General features: G+C 47.7%; 1 protein-coding gene across 1 annotated transcript in view; it reads right to left on the bottom strand.

The window, feature by feature from the left end:
• Positions 1-17,411, bottom strand: part of LOC137383628 (serine/threonine-protein kinase SBK1-like) — a 37,456-nt gene extending 20,045 nt beyond the window's left edge. The window contains exons 1-4 of the mRNA XM_068056782.1: positions 17,295-17,411; positions 16,921-17,045; positions 16,347-16,405; positions 13,734-13,852 (exon numbers count right to left, since the gene is read on the bottom strand). Of these exons, the coding sequence (XP_067912883.1) occupies positions 13,734-13,852; positions 16,347-16,405; positions 16,921-17,045; positions 17,295-17,411 (420 nt within the window). The remainder of the gene's footprint in view (positions 1-13,733; positions 13,853-16,346; positions 16,406-16,920; positions 17,046-17,294) is intronic.
• Between the last annotated feature and the right edge of the window lie 1,349 nt (positions 17,412-18,760).

Raw genomic sequence — 18,760 nt, 5'->3', positions numbered from 1 at the left:
TTGATAAATGTAAATGTTCTATCTGGGGGGCAGTGACTTCCCTGGTCCTCACATGGTACAGAAACAAAAAATATGCTGATGACACCAATCCGTGAGCCCAGATGTTGAACCTTTGATGTCCACAACCTCTCTCTTATGAAATTGAACTGCCTTATCACACTGTCATAGGCATGCACCCACAGCACAAAACTTCCCTGGATGGGTGCAGCTCCAACAACACTCAAGAAGCTCAACACCATCCAGGACAAAGCAGCCCGCTTGACTGGCACCCCATCCACCAGCTTCAACATTCACTCCCTTCACCCCTGACGCACAGTGGCAGCAGTGTGTACCATCTACAAGATGCACTGCAGCAACTCACCAAGTTTTCTTCGACAGCGCCTTCCAAGCTCACGACCTCTATCACCTCGAAAGACAAGGGCAGCAGATGCATGGGAACATCATCACCTGCAAATTCCCCTCCAAGTCACACACCATCCTGACTTGGAACTATATCGCCGTTTCTTCACTGTCACTGAGTCAAAATCTGGAAATCCCTTCCAATGCTCCCCCTAATTTCCCTTTGCTGTGCGCGGTCCATTTGTTGTACTGCAAAGTTGATTTAAGACTGGCAAATGGCCAGACATGTGCACATCTTAAAGGGAATGCTACTTGTGTGTGGCCCATTTGTCCCTGTACAGCGAGTTCTGGATTGCTGTGTAGCCACGCACTTACGCAGCTTAGAGGGAACATTGCTCTCTCCCTAATAGCACTGTGGATGTACTTACACAACACGGACTGCATCCGTTCAAGAAGGTGGCTCACCATTATATTCTCAAGCCCAATTAGATATGGACAATAAATTCTGGCCTAGTCAGCAATGCCCACATCTCATGAATGAATAAAAAATCAACAGTAATTGGAATCCTCCATCAAAGAGGCTACAGAACTGCCGCAGCTGGTCTTTCCCAAGTTTGTATGTTTGTTTGAACCTGTGCGGCACCTTTCATGACCTCAGGACGTCTGAAATACAGTTTGAAATGTGGTCTCTGTTGTAATGAAGGAAATGTGGTGGTCAATTTGCACACAGCAAGATCCCACAAACAGCAATGTGGTAATAACCAGATGATTTGTTTTCGTCTTGTCGGTTGAGGGATTAATATTGACCCCAAGACATGACAGAGAGAGAACTCGCCTGCTGTACTGTGAAATACTGGAGTGGGATCTTTTACGTCAGTCTGCAGTCGGGGCCTCAGTTTAACGTCTCATCAAGACAGAACTCTGATACAAGGTGCAATTCGATCATCTGAGTTCCCCATCACAAGAGGCACAACCTCTCCTCATAGCTAATACCCTCCAGACCAGGCAACATCCTGGTAAACCTCCTCTGTACCCTCTCCAAAACCTCCACGTCCTTCTGGTAGTGTGGCGACCAGAATTGCACGCAATATTCTAAGTGTGGCCTAACTAAGGTTCTGTACAGCTGCAACATGACTTGCCAATTTTTATACTCTATGCCCCGACCGATGAAGGCAAGCATGCCGTATGCCTTCTTGACTACCTTATCCACCTGCGGTGCCACTTTCAGTGACCTGTGGACCTGTACGCCCAGATCTCTCTGCCTGTCAATACTCCTAAGGGTTCTGCCATTTACTGTATACCTCCCACCTGCATTAGACCTTCCAAAATGCATTACTTCACATTTGTCCGGATTAAACTCCATCTGCCATTTCTCCACCCAAGTCTCCAACCGATCTATATCCTGCTGTATCCTCTGACAATCCTCATCATTATCCGCAACTCCACCAACCTTTGTGTCATCCGCAAACTTACTAATCAGACCAGCTACATTTTCCTCCAAATCATTTATATATACTACAAACAGCAAACATCCCAGCACTGATCCCTGCGGAACACCACTAGTCACAGCCCTCCATTCAGAAAAGCACCCTTCCACTGCTACCCTCTGTCTTCTATGACTGAGTCAGTTCTGTATCCATCTTGCCAGCTCACCTCTGATCCCGTGTGACTTCACCTTTTGTACCAGTCTGCCATGAGGGTCCTTGTCAAAGGCTTTACTGAAGTCCATATAGACAACATCCACTGTCCTTCCTTCATCAATCATCTTCATCACTTCCTCAAAAAACTCAATCAAGTTAGTGAGACACAACCTCCCGTTCACAAAACTATGCTGCCTCTCGCTAATATGTTCGTTTGTTTCCAAATGGGAGTAAATCCTGTCCCGAAGAATCCTCTCCAATAGTTTTCCTACCACTGACGTAAGGCTCACCGGCCTATAATTTCCTGGATTATCCTTGCTACCCTTCTTAAAGGCACAACATTGGCTATTCCCCAGTCCTCTGGGACCTCACCTGTAGCCAATGAGGATACAAAGATTTCTGTCAAGGCCCCAGCAATTTCCTCCCTTGGCTCCCTCAGTATTCTAGGGTAGATCCCATCAGGCCCTGGGGACTTATCTACCTTAATGCTTTGCAAGACGCCCAACACCTCCTCCTTTTTGATAATGAGATGACTGAGACTATCTGCACTCCCTTCCCTAGGCTCATCATCCACCAAGTCCTTCTCTTTGGTGAATACTGATGCAAAGTACTCATTTACCTCGCCCATTTCCTCTGACTCCACACACAGATTCCCTCCTCTGTCCTTGAGTGGGCCAACCCTTTCCCTGGTTACCCTCTTGCTCTTTATATACGTATAAAAAGCCTTGGGATTCTCCTTAATCCTGTTTGTCAATGACTTTTCATGACCCCTTTTAGCCCTCCTGACTCCTTGCTTAAGTTCCTTCCTACTTTCTTTATATTCCTCAAGGACTTTGTTTGTTATAGCCTTCTAGCCCTTACGAATGCTTCCTTTTTCTTTTTGACGAGGCTCACAATATCCCTCGTTATCCAAGGTTCCCGAAACTTGCCAAACTTATCCTTCTTCCTCACAGGAACATGCCGGTCCTGGATTCTGATCAACTGACGTTTGAAGGACTCCCACATGTCAGATGTTGATTTACCCTCAAACAGACGCCTCCAATCTAAATTCTTCAGTTCCTGCCTAATATTGTTATAATTAGCCTTCCCCCAATTTATCACCTTCACCCGAGGACTACTCTTATCCTTATCCACAAGTACCTTAAAACTTATGGAATTATGGTCACTGTTCCTGAAATGCTCCCCTCCTGAAACTTCGACCACCTGGCCGGGCTCATTCCCCAATACCAGGTCCAGTATGGCCCCATCCCTAGTTGGACTATCTACATATTGTTTCAAGAAGCCCTCCTGGATGTTCCTCACAAATTCTGCCCCATCCAAGCCCCTAACACTAAGTGAGTACCAGTCAATATAGGGGAAGTTAAAACCACCCACCACCACAACCCTTTTACCTTTACATCTTTCCAAAATCTGTCTACATATCTGCTCCTCTATCTCCCGCTGGCTGTTGGGAGGCCTGTAGAAAACTCCCAACATCGTGACTGCACCCTTCCTATTCTTGAGCTCCACCCATATTGCCTCGCTGCACGACCCCTCTGAGGTGTCCTCCCGCAGTACAGCTGTGATATTCTCCTTAACCAGTAATGCAACTCCCCCACCCCTTTTACATTCCCCTCTATCCCGCCTGAAGCTTCTAAATCCCGGAACATTTAGCTGCCAATCCTGTCCTTCCCTCAACCAAGTCTCTGTAATAGCAACAACATGATAGTTCCAAGTACTAATCCAAGCTCTAAGTTCATCTGCCTTACCTGTTATACTTCTCGCATTGAAACAAAGGCACTTCAGACCACCAGTCCCGCTGTGCTCAGCAACATCTCCCTGCCTGCTCTTCCTCTTAGTCTTACTGGCCTTATTTACTAGTTCCCCCTCAGTTATTTCACCTGCTGACCTACTGCTCTGGTTCCCACCCCCCTGCCACACTTCAAAAGCACTTAATTGGCTGAAAGCACTTTGGGATGTCCTGATGTCACGAAAGGTGCTACATAAAATGCAGGTCTTTCTTTTACAAAGCTCCCCTAGACTCTGGTGCAAAGCAGCTGGAGCACAGGCAGGAAATGATTCTGATTCGGAATCCATGTCCAGACTCAGTGAGTTTGTGCACCCCCTTGTGTCTCTTGCTCGTATGTACAAGCCCCAGACTCAGATCTTGTTATTCAGACGCTGAGAATCCAGCTCACTGCAGACTCACAGTAGAATATAATAGAAGAGGATCTTCTGTGGCATGTTTACTACAAATCAAAGATAAATACTCTCAGGGGTTATCAGGTCCCCTATGGCATATAAATGTCAGGTGCTGAGAAAAGGTTGATAAATTTATAACAAAGCCAGGCAGAAGCAGCATGAAATGGGCCAAGAGACTGTTCAGCACAGAGCTGGCTAATATTCTGTTGGGCAGTGTGCAGTGTATGACATTGATGTGATCGGTACACTGTAATATACGCCCATCAGACTGCAATTATCTTTTATTTAGGTCTATGCTAACAGGAGATGGTTAGATCAGTGAAATTAAAAATAAACTGCAAAACGAAATAAGAGACAACTCTCTCTGCACAAATACTAATTTAATGAGTTCAAATCCCACAGCAGCAGCTGGGGAATTTAAATTCAGTTAATTAAATAAATCTGAAATAAAAAGCTAGTCTCAGTAATAGTGATCATGAAACTACCGGATTGTGGTTAAAAACCCATCCGGGTTCACTAACGTCCCTTAGGGAAGGAAATCTGCTGTCCTTACCTGGTCTGGCCTACATGTAACTCCAGACCCACAGCAATGTGGTTGACTCTTAACTGCCCTCTGAAATGGCCTAGCAAGACACTCAGTTGTATTGAAGAAGGCAGCTCACCATAACCTTCTCAAGGACAGTTAGGGATGGGCAATAAATGCTGACCTTGACAGTTAAGCCCACATCCCATGAATAAATAAAAAAATTAGTAGAAGTTGTGGTTCAATATCAAGGACAGTTTCCTATATCTTGGCCTTTTAGCTGATAGTCAACAGTCTGCTGTTTATGGGAAACTGGGCTCTAAGTGAAATAAATTACTGCTCTGTAAACAGTTGACAAGCTCTTAAAGCTGGCAAGTAAACTCCGCGCTAATATGGTGTAATTCACTTTAAGCTATTACTGCACCACTGTCCTTGTGAAAATGAGTGTTCAACCTCCTTCCCGCTGGCACTACCTTGGAAAATCAGATGCCTGGGCCCTGCAAAACACATGAGCTGCTTGGTCTGTCCCATTGTCGGTGCCAAGTGACCAGATCCTGTGCCCAATCTACCCAGGAGCCACACTGAGGCCTGAGTTCCATGTAAACGAAGTCACCTACTATATTACAACTAGAGAACCTGATTGCATCACAACGTTTGCAACAAACATTGTTGGACATACATACATATAAACATATGAATAAGGAGCAGGGGAAGGCCACTCGGCCCCCCGAGCCTGCTCCGCCATTCAATAAGGTCATGGTTGATTTGATTGTAACCTCGACTCCACATTTCCACCTACCCCCGATAACCTTTCACCCCCTTGCTTATCAAGAATCTATTTACCTCTGCCTTAAAAATATTCAAAGACTCTGCTTCCACTGCCTTTTGAGGAAGAGAATTCCAAAGACTCACGACCCTCATCTCTGTCTTAAATATTGTCATTCAATAAAAAAATTCAAACCCCCCTGCCCTGGGCTTCAGGGCACCTCAACTGCTGCCCAGTTCCCCTCCCCCCATGTTGGTGCTTGACAATACACGACTGGATTAATACGAGACACACGTGGAGGACCAGTAAAGTAGGCAAGCATGTCAACTTTATTTATCTGGCAAGATCAGAGTGTTTGTGCACAGCACTCAAGCTCAGGAAGCTTTCATCCAGAACAAGTCAAATTATGGGTTATTTGAAGGAGAAGGAGTGTTTTATATTAGTTCCCCCTTTCCTGCAAAGGACAACAGGACAAGACCATCAGCTCCCTACAGCAGGTGCCTACGAGATCAGACTGGATGTAAAATCCTTAACTTCAAACCACAAAAGCAGTGAAGGATTTTGGAATTCAATCGCCCGGATTCAGGAGCCTGTCCAACTTCTCCAAAACAAATTAAATCAATACAAACTGGAGGATAATGCGTGATTCCTTTGTAATGTAGACTGTTGTCTGTCACACACTGTGAACTTTGAGTCCCAGCAATCAGAGTTAAATGGGAAGAAGGGCCTGGCAGGCGCACAAAATATATTGCACAGAATGCACAGAGTTGTGTACCTATCATAACCTCTGCATCACCAACTCATTCTTTCACACTAAACCCTGTCACCAGGTTTCATGGAGGCACCCAAGATCGCGTCGTTGGCACCAGCTAGACCTCATCGTCACAAGGCGAGCCTCCTTAAACAGTGTTCAAATCACACGCAGCTTCCACAGCGCGGACTGCGACACCGACCACTCCCTGGTGTACAGCAAGGTTAGACTCAGACCAAAGAAGTTGCATCATTCCAAGCAGAAGGGCCACCCGTGCATCAACACGAGCAGAATTTCTCACCCACAGCTGTTCCAAAAATTTCTAAATTCACTTGTAACAGCCCTTCAAAACACTCCAACAGGGGATGCTGAGACCAAGTGGGCCCACATCAGAGACGCCATCTATGAGTCAGCTTTGACCACCTATGGCAAACGTGCGAAGAGAAATGCAGACTGGTTTCAATCTCATAATGAAGAGCTGGAACCTGTCATAGCCGCTAAGTGCATTGCACTGTTGAACTACAAGAAAGCCCCCAGCGAGTTAACATCTGTAGCACTTAAAGCAGCCAGAAGCACTGCACAAAGAACAGCCAGGCGCTGCGCAAATGACTACTGGCAACACCTATGCAGTCATATTCAGCTGGCCTCAGACACCGGAAACATCGGAGGAATGTATGATGGCATTACGAGAGCTCTTGGGCCAACCATCAAGAAGATCGCCCCCCTCAAATCTAAATCAGGGGACACAATCACTGACCAACGCAAACAAATGGACCGCTGGGTTGAGCACTACCTAGAACTGTACTCCAGGGAGAATGCTGTCACTGAGACTGCCCTCAATGCAGCCCAGCCTCTACCAGTCATGGATGAGCTGGACGTACAGCCAACAAAATCGGAACTCAGTGATGCCATTGATTCTCTAGCCAGCGGAAAAGCCCCTGGGAAGGACAGCATTACCCCTGAAATAATCAAGAGTGCCAAGCCTGCTATACTCTCAGCACTACATGAACTGCTATGCCTGTGCTGGGACGAGGGAGCAGTACCCCAGGACATGCGCGATGCCAATATCATCGCCCTCTATAAAAACAAAGGTGACCGCGGTGACTGCAACAACTACTGTGGAATCTCCCTGCTCAGCATAGTGGGGAAAGTCTTTGCTCGAGTCACTCTAAACAGGCTCCAGAAGCTGGCCGAGCGCGTCTACCCTGAGGCACAGTGTGGCTTTCGTGCAGAGAGATCGACCGTTGACATGCTGTTCTCCCTTCGTCAGATACAGGAGAAATGCCGTGAACAACAGATGCCCCTCTACATTGCTTTCATTGATCTCACCAAAGCCTTTGACCGCGTCAGCAGAAGTGGTCTCTTCAGACTACTAGAAAAGATTGGATGTCCACCAAAGCTACTAAGTATCATCACCTCATTCCATGACAATATGAAAGGCACAATTCAGCATAGCGGCGCCTCATCAGACCCCTTTCCTATCCTGAGTGGTGTGAAACAGGGCTGTGTTCTCACACCCACACTGTTTGGGATTTTTTTCTCCCTGCTGCTTTCACATGGGTTCAAGTCTTCAGAAGAAGGAATTTTCCTCCACACAAGATCAGGGGGCAGGTTCAACCTTGCCTGTCTAAGAGCGAAGTCCAAAGTACGGAAAGTCCTCATCAGGGAACTCCTCTTTGCTGACAATGCTGCTTTAACATCTCACACTGAAGAATGTCTGCAGAGTCTCATCGACAGGTTTGCGGCTGCCTGCAATGAATTTGGCCTAACCATCAGCCTCAAGAAAACGAACATCATGGGGCAGGACGTCAGAAATGCTCCATCCATCAATATTGGCGACCACGCTCTGGAAGTGGTTCAAGAGTTCACCTACCTAGGCTCAACTATCACCAGTAACCTGTGTCTCGATGCAGAAATCAACAAGCGCATGGGAAAGGCTTCCACTGCTATGTCCAGACTGGCCAAGAGAGTGTGGGAAAATGGTGCACTGACACGGAACACAAAAGTCCGAGTGTATCAAGCCTGTGTCCTCAGTACCTTTCTCTATGGCAGCGAGGCCTGGACAACGTACGTCAGCCAAGAGCAATGTCTCAATTCATTTCATCTTCGCTGCCTCTGGAGAATATTTGGCATCAGGTGGCAGGACCGTATCTCCAACACAGAAGTCCTCGAGACGGCCAACATCCCCAGCATATACACACTACTGAGTCAGCGGCGCTTGAGATGGCTTGGCCATGTGAGCCGCATGGAAGATGGCAGGATCCCCAAAGACACCTGTACAGCGAGCTCGTCACTGGTATCAGACCCACCGGCCGTCCATGTCTCCGCTTTAAAGACGTCTGCAAATGCGACATGAAGTCCTGTGACATTGATCACAAGTCCTGGGAGTCAGTTGCCAGCGTTCGCCAGAGCTGGCGGGGCTAAAGTGTGGCGAGTCAAAGAGACTTAGCAGTTGGCAGGAAAAAAGAGAGGTGCAAGGGGAGAGCCAACTGTGTAACAGCCCCGACAAACAAATTTTTCTGCAGCATCTGTGGAAGAGTCTGTCACTCTAGAATTGGCCTTTATAGCCACTCCAGGCGCTGCTTCACAAACCACTGACCACCTCCAGGCGCTTACCCATTGTCTCTCAAGATAAGGAGCCCAAAGAAGATGTACTGTTACTATAAAAATATATGTCGATGGTAGAAAGGTTCCCAGAGTAGGGTGACTCCAGTTTGCTTTGAGGCTAGTGAGGTCATGGACCCCAGTACATTTGATGGAGCCAATCCTCATTAGTGATGGGACTGAACTGCCGAGAAGGGAGGAGGAAGGAGGTATCAGGAGGCCCAACCCAGGTTTGTGGGGGAGGGAAAGGTTCCACTTGGTGAGGAAGAGTAGTCCTGACCTGAGTTGCCAAAATCATGTATTTACATTCATTAACATATATTCAAATAAACGGTGCCCTATTCCGTCACTGAGTAATTCAAATGCGATCTGATTAATGTATCAAAGGAAATCTTTCTGTATTTAATGCAGTTTATTACTTGTCCAATATTCTCTCTCTTCTTGCGAATGTTCTGTCTATTTCTGGGGTACAGTTGCACACACACTGACTCTCACTGGGGACAGTTCCACACACACTGACTCTCACTGGAGTACAGTTCCACACACACTGACTCTCACTGGGGAGAGTTCCACACACGCTGACTCTCACTGGGGTACAGTTCCACACACACTGACTCTCACTGGGGAGAGTTCCACACACACTGACTCTCACTGGGGACAGTTCCACACACACTGACTCTCACTGGGGTACAGTTCCACACACACTGACTCTCACTGGGGAGAGTTCCACACACACTGACTCTCACTGGGGACAGTTCCACACACACTGACTCTCACTGGGGACAGTTCCACACACACTGACTCTCACTGGAGTACAGTTCCACACACACTGACTCTCACTGGGGAGAGTTCCACACACACTGACTTTCACTGGGGTACAGTTCCACACACACTGACTCTCACTGGGGAGAGTTCCACACACACTGACTCTCACTGGGGACAGTTCCACACACACTGACTCTCACTGGGGTATAGTTCCACACACACTGACTCTCACTGGGGTATAGTTCCACACACACTGACTCTCACTGGGGTACAGTTACACAGACACTGACTCTCACTGGGGTACAGTTCCACTCACACTGACTCTCACTGGGGTACAGTTACACAGACACTGACTCTCACTGGGGTACACTTCCACACACACTGTCTCGCACTGGGGTACAGTTCCACACACACTGACTCTCACTGGGGAGAGTTCCACACACACTGACTCTCACTGGGGTACAGTTCCACACACACTGACTCTCACTGGGGAGAGTTCCACACACACTGACTCTCACTGGGGAGAGTTCCACACACACTGACTCTCACTGGGGACAGTTCCACACACACTGACTCTCACTAGGGTACAGTTGCACACACACTGACTCTCACTGGGGTACAGTTCCACTCACACTGACTCTCACTGGGGTACAGTTACACAGACACTGACTCTCACTGGGGTACAGTTCCACTCACACTGACTCTCACTGGAGTACAGTTACACAGACACTGACTCTCACTGGGGTACACTTCCACACACACTGTCTCGCACTGGGGTACAGTTCCACACACACTGACTCTCACTGGGGTACAGTTCCACTCACACTGACTCTCACTGGGGTACACTTCCACACACACTGACTCTCACTGGGGTACAGTTCCACTCACACTGACTCTCACTGGGGTACAGTTACACAGACACTGACTCTCACTGGGGTACACTTCCACACACACTGTCTCGCACTGGGGTACAGTTCCACACACACTGACTCTCACTGGGGTACAGTTCCACACACACTGACTCGCACTGGGGACAGTTCCACACACATTGACTCTCACTGGGGTACAGTTCCACTCACACTGACTCTCACTGGGGTACAGTTCCACACACACACTGACTCTCACTGGGGTACAATTCCACACACACGGACACTCACTGGGGTACAGTTCCACTCACACTGACTCTCACTGGGGTACAGTTACACAGACACTGACTCTCACTGGGGTACACTTCCACACACACTGACTCTCACTGGGGTACAGTTCCACACACACTGACTCTCACTGGGGTACAGTTACACAGACACTGACTCTCACTGGGGTACAGTTCCACTCACACTGACTCTCACTGGGGTACAGTTCCATTCACATTGACTCTCACTGGGGTACAGTTCCACACACACACTGACTCTCACTAGGGTACAGTTCCACACACACTGACTCTCACTGGGGTACAGTTCCACTCACACTGACTCTCACTGGGGTACAGTTCCACACACACACTGACTCTCACTGGGGTACAGTTACACAGCCACTGACTCTCACTGGGGTACACTTCCACACACATTGACTCTCACTGGGGTACACTTCCACACACACTGACTCTCACTGCGGTACAGTTCCACACACGCTGACTCTCACTGGGGTACAGTTACACAGAAACTGACTCTCACTGGGGTACAGTTCCACTCACACTGACTCTCACTGGGGTACAGTTCCATTCACATTGACTCTCACTGGGGTACAGTTCCACACACATACTGACTCTCACTGGGGTACAGTTCCACACACATACTGACTCTCACTGGGGTACAGTTCCACTCACACTGACTCTCACTGGGGTACAGTTCCACACACACACTGACTCTCACTGGGGTACAGTTCCACTCACACTGACTCTCACTGGGGTACAGTTACACAGACACTGACTCTCACTGGGGTACACTTCCACTCACACTGACTCTCACTGGGGTACAGTTCCACTCACACTGACTTTCACTGGGGTACAGTTCCATTCACATTGACTCTCACTGGGGTACAGTTACACAGCCACTGACTCTCACTGGGGTACACTTCCACACACACTGACTCTCACTGCGGTACAGTTCCACACACACTGACTCTCACTGGGGTACAGTTCCACACACACTGACTCTCACTGGGGTACAGTTCCACACACACACTGACTCTCACTGGGGTACAGTTCCACACACACTGACTCTCACTGGGGACAGTTCCACTCACACTGACTCTCACTGGGGTACAGTTCCACACACATACCGACTCTCACTGGGGTACAGATCCACACACACTGACTCTCACTGGGGTACAGTTCCACACACACTGACTCTCACTGGGGTACAGTTACACAGACACTGACTCTCACTGGGGTACACTTCCACTCACACTGACTCTCACTGGGGTACAGTTCCACACACACTGACTCTCACTGGTGTACAGCTGCACACACACTGACTCTCACTGGGGTACAGTTCCACTCACACTGACTCTCACTGGGGTACAGTTCCACTCACACTGACTCTCACTGCGGTACAGTTCCACACGCACTGACTCTCACTGGGGTACAGTTACACAGACACTGACTCTCACTGGGGTACAGTTCCACTCACACTGACTCTCACTGGGGTACAGTTCCACACGCACTGACTCTCACTGGGGTACAGTTGCACACGCACTGACTCTCACTGGGGTACAGTTCCACACACATACTGACTCTCACTGGGGTACAGTTCCACTCACACTGACTCTCACTGGGGTACAGTTCCACACACACACTGACTCTCACTGGGGTACAGTTCCACTCACACTGACTCTCACTGGGGTACAGTTACACAGACACTGACTCTCACTGGGGTACACTTCCACTCACACTGACTCTCACTGGGGTACAGTTCCACTCACACTGACTTTCACTGGGGTACAGTTCCATTCACATTGACTCTCACTGGGGTACAGTTACACAGCCACTGACTCTCACTGGGGTACACTTCCACACACACTGACTCTCACTGCGGTACAGTTCCACACACACTGACTCTCACTGGGGTACAGTTCCACACACACTGACTCTCACTGGGGTACAGTTCCACACACACACTGACTCTCACTGGGGTACAGTTCCACACACACTGACTCTCACTGGGGACAGTTCCACTCACACTGACTCTCACTGGGGTACAGTTCCACACACATACCGACTCTCACTGGGGTACAGATCCACACACACTGACTCTCACTGGGGTACAGTTCCACACACACTGACTCTCACTGGGGTACAGTTACACAGACACTGACTCTCACTGGGGTACACTTCCACTCACACTGACTCTCACTGGGGTACAGTTCCACACACACTGACTCTCACTGGTGTACAGCTGCACACACACTGACTCTCACTGGGGTACAGTTCCACTCACACTGACTCTCACTGGGGTACAGTTCCACTCACACTGACTCTCACTGGGGTACAGTTCCACACGCACTGACTCTCACTGGGGTACAGTTACACAGACACTGACTCTCACTGGGGTACAGTTCCACTCACACTGACTCTCACTGGGGTACAGTTGCACACGCACTGACTCTCACTGGGGTACAGTTGCACACGCACTGACTCTCACTGGGGTACAGTTCCACACACACTGACTCTCACTGGGGTACAGTTACACAGACACTGACTCTCACTGGGGTACAGTTCCACTCACACTGACTCTCACTGGGGTACAGTTCCAGACACTGACTATTGCGGGGGCTACAGTTCCACAGCCTCCAATAGTTGGTTTGACTGTCTGTTCTTTGTATCTACTCCAAAACAGCGAGTCAACCACTCACCGGAACAGGAAGGGGCCATTCAGCTGCTCAGGCATGTTCTGCTGTTCAATTAGGTGACAGTTGATCTGTACCTTAACTCCATCTTCCCACCATGGATCCTGTAATCCTCTTTCCCAAGAAAACTCTTATCAATCTCCATTCTGAAATGTTCTCTTGATCCGCATACAGACTCAATAGATTTTGGGGAAAAGTTGCAGATTTTCACTCTCCTTTGCGTGAGCAAGTGTTCCTGACTGGCCCAGATGGAATTTTAAGGTTATTTTGCCATGTTCTAGTCGTCCCTACCAGAAAAAATAGTTTTTCTTGACCTACCATATCAAATCTTTCAATTATCTTCAACACTTCCATTAGATCTGCCTTAATCTTCTGTGCTCGAGGGGAACAAGCCTCTTCTGTATTCTCTTTGGCCTCGAGAGACAATGGGTAAGCGCCTGGAGATGGTCAGTGGTTTGTGAAGCAGTGTCTGGAGTGGCTATAAAGGCCAATTCTAGAGTGACAGACTCTTCCACAGGTGCTACAGATAAAATTGTTTGTCGGGTCTGTTACACAGTTGGCTCTCCCCTTGCACTTCTGTCTTTTTTCCTGCCAACTGGTAAGTCTCTTCGACTCGCCACACTTTAGCCCCGCCTTTATGGCTGCCCGCCAGCTCTGGCGATCGCTGGCAACTGACTCACACGACTTGTGATCAATGTCACAGGACTTCATGTCGCGTTTGCAGACGTCTTTAAAGCGGAGACATGGACGGCTGGTGGGTCTGGTACCAGTGACGAGCTCGCTGTACAATGTGTCTTTGGGGATCCTGCCATCTTCCATGTGGCTCACATGGCCAAGCCATCTCAGGCGCCGCTGGCTTAGTAGGGTGCATATGCTGGGGATGTTGGCCGCCTCGAGGACTTCTGTGTTGGAGATACGGTCCTGCCACCTGATGCAAGGATTTTCCGGAGGCAGCGAAGATGGAATGAATTGAGACGTCGCTCTTGGCTGACATACGTTGTCCAGGCCTCGCTGCCGTAGAGCAAGGTACTGAGGACACAGGCTTGATACACTTGGACTTTTGTGTTCTGTGTCAGTGCGCCATTTTCCCACACTCTCTTGGCCAGTCTGGACATAGCAGAGGAAGCCTTTCCCATGCGCTTGTTTAATTCTGCATCAAGAGACAGGTTACTGGTGATAGTTGAGCCTAGGTAGGTGAACTCTTGAACCACTTCCAGAGCGTGGTCACCGATATTGATGGATGGAGCATTTCTGACGTCCTGTCCCATGATGTTTGTTTTCTTGAGGCTGATGGTTAGGGCAAATTCGTTGGAGGCAGCCGCAAACCTGTCGATGAGACTCTGCAGGCACTCTTCAGTGTGAGATGTTAATGCAGCATCGTCAGCAAAGAGGAGTACCCTGATGAGGACCTTCCGTACTTTTGTCTTCGCTCTTAGACGGGCAAGGTTTAACAACCTGCCCCCTGATCTTGTGTGGAGGAAAATTCCTTCTTCTGAAGACTTGAACGCATGTGAGAGCAGCAGGGAGAAGAAGATCCCAAACAGTGTAGGTGGGAGAACACAGCCCTGTTTCACGCCACTCAGGATAGGAAAGGGGTCTGATGAGGCACCGCTATGCTGAATTGTGCCTTTCATATTGTCATGGAATGAGGTGATGATACTTAGTAGCTTTGGTGGACATCCGATCTTTTCTAGTAGTCTGAAGAGACCACGTCTGCTGACAAGGTCAAAGGCTTTGGTGAGATCAATGAAAGCAACGTAGAGGGGCATCTGTTGTTCGCGGCATTTCTCCTGTATCTGACGAAGGGAGAACAGCATGTCAATGGTGGATCTCTCTGCTCGAAAGCCACACTGTGCCTCAGGGTAGACGCGCTCAGCCAGCTTCTGGAGCCTGTTTAAAGCAACTCGAGCGAAGACTTTCCCCACTATGCTGAGCAGGGAAATTCCACGGTAGTTGTTGCAGTCACCACGGTCACCCTTGTTCTTATAGAGGGCGATGATATTGGCATCGCACATGTCCTGTGGTACTGCTCCCTCGTCCCAGCACAGGCAAAGCAGTTCATATAGTGCTGAAAGTATAGCAGGCTTGGCACTCTTGATTATTTCAGGGGTAATGCCCTTCTGTATAACCTCTTATAAATTAACCCTTTAGCCCCAGATGCAGTATCAGACCAGTTTGTACCTGACTAGGTTATTTGTGGGAGCCACATTTTTACCTATTGGGCAGTTGCGTTTGTGACTTGCTGTATTGAAACTTGGGTTGATTACATTCACTTCCTGGAGTGACTGCTCCATGATTGGCTGTGTGTGTTTGCCTGGGCCAGCTCACCATTGACTTGATTTAAACTGACAAGGAGTCTGGATGTGATTATAATCACCCCAAAGACAGCTGTACCAGCAGTAATGAATTCTCTCAGCTGACACAGAGGACGGGAATCAGCTGAACTGAGCTTTACAGGAGACACAGGTTTGGCATTTCCATCTTAAGATGCCCCACACTAATGGATGGATGGTGAACTTCTTGTATGTCTGCAAAATAATGGCAGCATCAGGAAGAGTCAGAATCTCAAAAATGTTTCTCGGTTCATCATTAATGGAGTCTAAGGACACACACAAAGCTCTCCTGTCAGCCTCCCACCATCCAGAATCTGATCCAAACATCTGCTGCCCAATCCCATCCCAAAATCCAGTTCTGGAAGAGCTGCAATTTCTTCCAACTAAACATCGGGAATACCAGAGCCATTGTGCTGCCCAGTTCCTTTAATTCCATCTCCCTCCCTGCTCACCATCTCAGGCTGCACTATCAAGAATGTTCACATATTGCTGCCCTTGACCCAGAGCTGAACTTCAACCCCACATGCTGTCCATCACAAAGACTGCCTCCTTCCAGTCTCCGTCCCTGGTGCAGCCCCAGTGTTGCTCAAACCCTCACCTGTGCCTTTATCACCTCCAGACTTGACTAATCTGTAAAACGTGAAATATCCCATGGCACTGTTCAAAGAAGAGCAGGGGGGGTTCTCTCCGGAGTCCTGGCCGATATTTATCCCTCAACTAACATCACTAAAACAAATGAACTGCTCATTATCACATTGCAGTTTCTGGGAGCTTGCTGTGTGCAAATTGGTTGCTATGTTACGACATTGCAACAATGATTGGCTGTGAAGTGCTTTGGGATCCTGAGGTCATGAAAGGTGCTATATAAATGCAGATCCTTCTTTCTTGCTGCTGCACTCTCTTTAATACTGTGTGCCTTAACTTTATCAACAAACCTATGCAGGACCTGATCAAGTGACTTTTCAACACTGATCAAGCAGAGAGCAATCAAATCCTGAAGACAGTGATTCTGAATGACAACATAGACTGATTGTAACAAGAACCCTCTTGAGATTGGCAATCAGGTACCAAGATCCCATTACAACAAACATAGCAAAGAATTAAAAGTGCTTTCTATGTTAAGATTAAAAACAAATTCTGAATTAGTGATGTACGATAATCAGTGTTCTGACCTGTTAATCGAGAATATAATTTTTGAGATCTTTTTTTCTTCTTCTTCTTTGGCCTCCTTGTCTCGAGAGACAATGGGTAAGCGCCTGGAGACGGTCAGTGGTTTGTGGAGCAGCGCCTGGAGTGGCTATAAAGGCCAATTCTAGAGTGACAGACTCTTCCAAGATTTTTGAGGTATAAGAAACATAAGGGTCAATTTTCCTGATTTGTGCCTCCAGCTGTTGGGAGTGCTCTGCCATAAAACTGGATCTATTGTGTAGATGTAATAAACTAGAGGAAAGATACAAGAACGAACTAGCAACGACTTGCAATTGTGGAGGACTCAGGAAAGGCAGAGACTGAATGCCGAGCCAGTCCATCTCAGCAAGAGACAAACCAGATCGATGTAGCACAGGAAGATAGGAATTACTATATGACCTTCTGACATGGTGAAAGTGCTGTTAGATAAGGATATCAAAGATGGGTAAATGGAGTTGAAGTACAGACCAGTCATGTTCTAATTGAATGACAAAGCAAGCTCAAGGAGCTGAATAGCCTCCACTTATTCTTAATGTTGCTATAGATCTGAAGGGTAAAAGGGAAAAACTCTTGCCATTCATTAGAGAATCAGTAAGTAGAGGACATACATTTAAGATCAAGGCCATATGAACAAAGCTGGAGGTTAGGAGAATTTTTTTGTTACATAGAGGGTTGTTAGGATGTTAGAAGGCACTATTAGAAACAATGGGGCTAACAGAATCCATAATAGCTTTTAAAAGGGAAGGGGATAAGTATTTGAAAAATAAAAATGTACAAGGCTGTACAAAAAGACAGGGACTTGGTGGATAGCTGTTTTATAGAACTGGCTCAGGCACCATGGGCTAAATAAAAAGATAGGACTCACATTTCTATAGAGCCTATCATGACACAGAATGTGCCGAAGTTCCTGACAGCCAATAAAGTACTTTTGAAGTGTAATCACAGTTGTAACAGAAACATAGGAACAGGAATAAAAACAAGAAATGCTGGAACCACTCAGCAGGTCTGGCAGCATCTGTGGAAAGAGAAGCAGAGTTAATGTTTCGGGTCAGTGACCCTTCTTCGGAACTAGAAACAGGAGTAGTTCACTTAGCTCCGTGAAGCAGTTCTGCCATTCAGTGAGATCATGGGTGATCTACAACCTAACTCCATATCCCCACTTCTGCCCCACATCCTTTAATACCTTTTTTTTTTAGAACATTACAGCGCAGTACAGGCCCTTCAGCCCTCGATGTTGCGCCGACCTGTGAAACCATCTGACCTACACTATTCCATTTTCATCCATATATCTATCCAATGACCACTTAAATGCCCTTAAAGTTGGTGAGTCTACTACTGTTGCAGGCAGGGCGTTCCACGCCCCTACTACTCTCTGAGTAAAGAAACTACCTCTGACATCTGTCCTATATCTATCACCCCTCAACTTAAAGCTATGTCCCCTCGTGTTTGCCATCACCATCCGAGGAAAAAGACTCTCACTATCCACCCTATCTAATCCTCTGATTATCTTATATGTCTCTATTAAGTCACCTCTCCTCCTCCTTCTCTCCAACGAAAACAACCTCAAGTCCCTCAGCCTTTCCTCGTAAGACCTTCCCTCCATACCAGGCAACATCCTAGTAAATCTCCTCTGCACCCTTTCCAAAGCTTCCACATCCTTCCTATAATGCGGTGACCAGAACTGCACGCAATACTCCAGGTGCGGCCTCACCAGAGTTTTGTACAGCTGCAGCATGACCTCGTGGCTCCGAAACTCGATCCCCCTACTAATAAAAGCTAACACACCATATGCCTTCTTAACAGCCCTATTAACCTGGGTAGCAA

This window comes from Heterodontus francisci, chromosome 24 (genome assembly GCF_036365525.1).
Source record: "Heterodontus francisci isolate sHetFra1 chromosome 24, sHetFra1.hap1, whole genome shotgun sequence".
Taxonomy (NCBI): domain Eukaryota; kingdom Metazoa; phylum Chordata; class Chondrichthyes; order Heterodontiformes; family Heterodontidae; genus Heterodontus; species Heterodontus francisci.
Note: the sequence above shows the minus strand (reverse complement) of the source record. Positions and strands in the feature narration are given on the sequence as shown.